Raw genomic sequence first — 6,020 nt, 5'->3', positions numbered from 1 at the left:
CCTCCTCCTCTCCCTCTCTATCCCCCTCCTCCCCCCTCCCTCTGTCCCTCCTCCTCTCCCTCTCTACCCCCCTCCTCTCTCTCTCTCTCTCCCCCCCCCTCCTCTCCCTCTCTATCCCCCCTCCTCTCCCTCTCTATCCCCCTCCTCCCCCCTCCCTCTGTCCCTCCTCCTCTCCCTCTCTATCCCCCTCCTCCTCTCCCTCTCTATCCCCCCTCCTCTCCCTCTCTATCCCCCCCTCCTCTCCCTCTCTATCCCCCCTCCTCTCCCTCTCTATCCACCTCCTCCTCTCCCTCTCTATCCCCCCCTCCTCTCTCTCTCTCTCCCTCCCTTGCTCTGCCTGTCCCAGGTGGCCCATGCTAAGATCCACAGTCTGGAGGAGAGTGTGGAAGGCCTGCAGGGCAGTGAGGGCCGGCTGCAGCAGGAGGTTCAGTCCCTGCAGCAGGAGCGCGCCTGGCTGCTGGACACTGTGGCCTCCCTCCGGGCACAGCTGCCCCAAACCCCGAGCCCCCACACGGGACCCCCCACGGGACCCCTCACACACCAGGACCAGCGCTCCCCACACTGATTTCAGGGACAGGGGTCTGCTGTGCCCAGCCCATGGTACCTCCCGTCCCAGTGACGATGCTGGGGGCGTGGTTTGTGTCACATGACCCAAAGACCTGATGAGAGCCGTCACTGGAGTGCTGTCACCCCCCCCCCCCCCAGCCCTGACCTGAGCCCCACACACATCGGGCTGGCATGGAGTTTGAGAAGAGAGGGGGGAGGGGAGGGGGAGGGGTTTGAGGAGAGAGGAGGGACCGAGGGGGTGGGGTTTCAGGTATTATCATTAAGTCATGCAGTGAGGTGCAGTATTGTGGGGGGGGGGCAGAAATGCAGGGGGATGCAGTATTGTGGGGGGGGGGGGGCAGAAATGCAGGGGGATGCAGTTTTGTGGGGGGGGGGGGGGGGCAGAAATGCAGGGGGATGCAGTATTTTGGGGGGCGGGGGCAGAAATGCAGGAGGATGCAGTATTGTGGGGGGGGCTCTCTTGCCTGTGCTGAGGTCTGCAGCTCTGTTCCCCCGTGGGGGGGGTAATGATAATGTCTGCTTTTTAGAGCAACCAAAGAATGTGCCGACTGCACTCTGGCTGTGGGGCGTAGATTCATTTTGTGCATCTGCTGAGGAACACATGACGCTTCTGCTTGGAGCGCCTGCGTGTGTCCGCACACGCGTGTGCTGGGTGAACCCCGGTGAATGGCGCACTTTGGGGGGGTGAAGCGCCCTGTGTCACGCGGAGTCTGTCACTGTGACCCAAATCTGTCGCCACATTGGGTGCTGTTAGGGGCGGGGCTCTGCATTTACTGTTTTAAACTTCAAGCACAGCTGTCAATCATGAGAGACTGCGAATGTGATCCAGATTACGTGTGCCGGCGGGTGTGTGTGTGTGCGTGCTTGCGTGCGCGTGTGCGTGTGCGTGTGTGTGTGTGTGTGTGTGCGTGTGTGTGTGTGCGTGCCAGCGTGTGTGTGCGTGTGTGCGTGCCAGCGTGTGTGTGTGTGTGTGTGCCAGCCAGCGCGCGCGCGCGTGTGTGTGTGTGTGTGTGTGTGTGCGTGCCTGTGCGTGTGTGTGTGCGTGCGTGCATGTGCGTGTGCGTGCGTGCGTGTGTGTGCGTGCCAGCGCGCACGTGTGTGTGTGTGTGTGTGTGTGTGTGTGTGTGCGTGCCAGTGCGTGTGTGTGTGTGTGCGTGCCAGTGTGCGTGTGTGTGCGTGTGTGTGCGCGTGTGTGTGTGTGTGTGTGTGCGTGTGCCAGCGCTTGTGTGTGCGTGCGTGTGTGTGTGTGTGCGTGTGTGTGCGTGTGTGTGTGTGTGTGCGTGCCAGCGCGCGTGTGTGTGTGTGTGTGTGTGTGTGTGCGTGCCTGTGCGTGTGTGTGTGTGTGTGTGCGTGCGTGTGTGTGTGTGTGTGTGTGTTTGTGTGTGTGCCTGTGTTTGTCTTCCACACTGTGCTTTAAGTTTCCTTTCTGAAGTGTGACTCTTTGTACCATGGCACATGTTCATTTTAATAATTATTATTGTTATCATTTGCATAAACATGCCTTTCATATCTGTTGAGTAAAGTCACAGTAGAGATTTAGCTCTCCTTGTTTTTCATGTTTGTGTTGCTCTCTCTTCCTGAAGGGTCATTTTGTCAGGCTGCCGGTCCACCATTTTGAACATTGTGCAGGTGCCTTTGTATACCTCTCAAAAAGACAGTGAAATCAATGAATACAAACTCCCTGTACAAATATTATTTGAACATGTAAAATGCCTTTACAATTCTGCCCAGTTAACAAACTGACCTTTCCTGCCAAGATTACACTGCAACCTCAGATTTAATTTTATACATGATTTTGTGAGGTAAGCTACTTCATATTTTTAGAGCCAAGAGAAGCACTAAGGTTTGTTTTGACTTTCAGGGGAACACACACCAACCCTCATCACACACCTATTCTCATCACACACCTACTCTCATCTCACACCAACCCTCATCACACACCTATTCTCATCACACACCTACTCTCATCTCACACCAACCCTCATCACACACCTACTCTCACACTCTCTTCACACACCTACTCTCATCACACACCAACCCTCATCACACACCTACTCTCACACTCTCATCACACACCAGGGGCGACATAGCTCAGGAGGTAAGACCGATTGTCTGGCAGTCGGAGGGTTGCCGGTTCAGACCCCACCCTGGGCGTGTCGAAGTGTCCTTGAGCAAGACACCTAACCCCTAACCCCTAACTGCTCTGGCGAATGAGAGGCATCAATTGTAAAGCGCTTTGGATAAAAGCGCTATATAAACGCAGTCCATTTACCATTTACCATTTACCACCTACTGCCATCACACACCAACCCTCATCTCACATCTACACTCATCACACACATTACATTACAGGCATTTGGCAGACGCTCTACTCACAGACCTACTCTCACACTCATCACACACCTACTCACACACTCATCACACACCTACTCACACACTCATCACACACCTACTCACACTCATCACACACCTACTGCCATCACACACCAACCCTCATCTCACACCAGCTCTGGCTGTGGATGTAAATGACTAGAGGGAGTAGAGAAGTGTAAGTCTTGTCTTTCTTCCCGCACATCCAGTTACGGGGGGTGGACTGCCATGGTGCCGTTCTTCAGTTACATACCCAGCCGAATAAATAGCCAGCATTTGTATTAAATGAAGATGTAAATCACTTGGAATCCACCAAAGACAACCACCAACATATTACAGCAATAATGATCTTGCTTTTGTGTGAAAACTTCTGCTGCTCTTTCTGATCTACCTGTTTCAACACCTGATGTAACAGACAGACTGGCAGAAATGCTGCCATTGACATGTGCCTCTGGCCATGTTTGAGCTTGTGGATTCAGGCCCATCCGTCTTCACGAGGTGTGGGTGTGGGGAAGGTTTGGCAAGATCTTCCTTCCTGATATGAGCATTGTTGAGATGTTTATAGTCGTGGAGAGGCGCCAGCGTGTTTTATCTCCTGTTCTCTGTTTGCGTTTCTTCCATCTTCACTGGAAGCTGACACCGTTAGTGCGATTGCAGTTTTATTTTCTTATAATCGTGTTTTTGTGTGAAAGATTATTTCTGTATTTTATAATAAAAATGCTTTATGGGGGTGATCAGATTTTGACTTGGTGAGTAAAACAAAACAGAACCTTTGTGAGCAACACAACCGGTCAGTAATATGTTTGTTCCTGTGGACGTCATTTGATATTATAGTATTTACAGCCCTAGAAAGCACCAGATGTGTCCCTTTATGTAATATTACCTGCGGAGAGCAAACAGGAGGGGCCAGAGAAATATTTTGTGACATAAATGAAAATAGTAGACAGCGCTCTAATTGGTCACAGGGCTGTGGAGCGCCTCCTTAATGTGAGCGCCTCCTCAATGAGCGCCTCCTTAATGAGCACCTCCTTAATGTGAGCGCCTCCTTAATGAGCGCCTCCTCAATGTGAGCGCCTCCTCAATGTGAGCGCCTCCTCAATGTGAGCACCTCCTTAATGTGAGCGCCTCCTCAATGTGAGCGCCTCCTTAATGTGAGCGCCTCCTTAATGAGTGCCTCCTCAATGAGCACCTCCTTAATGAGCGCCTCCTCAATGTGAGCGCCTCCTCAATGTGAGCGCCTCCTTAATGAGCGCCTCCTCAATGTGAGCACCTCCTCAATGTGAGCGCCTCCTTAATGAGCGCCTCCTCAATGTGAGCACCTCCTTAATGAGCGCCTCATCAATGTGAGCGCCTCCTTAATGTGAGCACCTCCTTAATGAGCGCCTCCGTAATGTGAGCGCCTCCTTAATGAGCGCCTCCTTAATGAGCACCTCCTTAATGTGAGCGCCTCATCAATGTGAGCGCCTCCTTAATGAGCGCCTCCTTAATGAGCACCTCCTCAATGTGAGCACCTCCGTAATGTGAGCGCCTCCTTAATGTGAGCGCCTCCGTAATGTGAGCGCCTCATCAATGTGAGCGCCTCCTTAATGAGCGCCTCCTTAATGAGCACCTCCTCAATGTGAGCGCCTCCTTAATGTGAGCACCTCCTTAATGTGAGCGCCTCCTTAATGTGAGCGCCTCCTTAATGTCCGTTTTTTTTTTTTTATCTTAATTTTTTTCTTTGGTTGTGCAGAGAGTGGTTGGGTTGGGTCCAATGACAGAACCCTAGCCATTCTCCATTCTTGGTGTGTGTAGTATCACTGTGTCCAAACCCCATCGCCACACCTTCAAATGCTGTAGATGTGCCAAGTTTCAGATCGGGCACCAGGACCTGTCCTCCTGACTCCAGTGCCTGATGGAGGTGCTCTTTGGTTGAACTTTTTTGGTGCTGCAGAGTTCTCAAATCTCAGTTTCCCTGAAACTGAAAGGTTCTGAGCAATGGGCCTTTGTGATTAAAGAGTCTCGACTTACAAATTTCTGTCACGCCCAAAGGTTCTTAAATGTTTCTGCTGACACATCTCTTCAAGTCAGTCCAGCGATACAAATTTGTTTTCTTCAGAACTGTCATCTTGATGGGAATCCAGATTGGGGGGGTGAGGACATGTAGGTGCATCTGTGAGCCGGGTGCAGTTTGTGCAGCGCTGAGTGTTAGGCTCTGCGGGGCTGAACAAGGCCATGAGCTCAGCAGGCTGAGCTCCAGTGCTCACGCATGGCTTTTTAAACGTTGTTAGGGCTGTCCACACACATCCCGATAAAATCAGGGTCTGTTTTTTTTTTTTGGGGGGCGGGGGGTCTAGATAGCTGGCAGTGTGGAGCCAGACTGCAGGTCATATGCACTGCCGTTGGGTACCCACCCCCCACCCCCACATGCTGAATAACATCGCCTCATCCAGACTGACTGCCTAGCCACAGTTAAGAGTTTGGGGCGGGTTGGGGGGGGAGGGAGGGGAGGGGAGGGAGGGGGCAGGGAGTTCAGTGCAGTTTGTTCTGATCTTCCGACACAGGAAATTTAACCCTGGTTTTCTATTGTCTGTCCTTCACTGTAACTCCACCCACTGCGGATTGTGTGTCTCTCTTTTTAAATTCTCTGGAACTGACTGTTGTCCATCTTCTTCCTGGAAGAAATGTTTTTGAAAACTGTATGTGGTTGAAGCGAGATGTATCTTAAAAAGGAGATTACCTTTGTTTACCCCCTAGACAATGGCATGAGTGAGGGAAACCCGCGCTGTGGCGGGTTGTAGATTACAGTATGGCACGTGAGGTTGCTTGTGTGTGTACTGTGTAACACACTGTATATAGTGTGTGTGTATAATGTGTACAGTGAGTACGTGTGATGTGTGCTGTGTGTATACTGTGTAGTGTGTTTATAGTGTTTGCTGTGTGTGCATATGTATGTACTGTGAGTGTGTGCTGTGTATAGTGTATTGTGTGTGTGCTGTGTATAGTGTATTCAGTGAGTGTGTGTATAGTGTAACGTGTGTACAGTTTGCGCATAGTGTGTAATGTTTGTATAGTTTGTCCAGTGTGTGTGTGTATAGTGTAAT

General features: G+C 51.4%; 1 protein-coding gene across 9 annotated transcripts in view; it reads left to right on the top strand.

Annotated features, from left to right (window-relative positions):
* tbc1d1 (TBC1 (tre-2/USP6, BUB2, cdc16) domain family, member 1) overlaps positions 1-824 on the top strand; it is a 57,040-nt gene extending 56,216 nt beyond the window's left edge. For 2 of the 9 annotated variants that reach the window (XM_035418639.1, XM_035418640.1), the window contains exon 22: positions 347-824. In XM_035418639.1, the coding sequence (XP_035274530.1) occupies positions 347-565 (219 nt within the window). In that variant the 3' untranslated portion in view covers positions 566-824. The remainder of the gene's footprint in view (positions 1-346) is intronic. The other 7 variants (XM_035418645.1, XM_035418648.1, XM_035418641.1 and 4 more) reach the window with 6 other exon arrangements.
* The last annotated feature ends 5,196 nt before the right edge of the window (positions 825-6,020 follow it).

Source organism: Anguilla anguilla, chromosome 5, assembly GCF_013347855.1.
Source record: "Anguilla anguilla isolate fAngAng1 chromosome 5, fAngAng1.pri, whole genome shotgun sequence".
Classification (NCBI taxonomy): Eukaryota; Metazoa; Chordata; class Actinopteri; order Anguilliformes; family Anguillidae; genus Anguilla; species Anguilla anguilla.
This window is presented reverse-complemented; position numbering and strand designations above follow the sequence as displayed.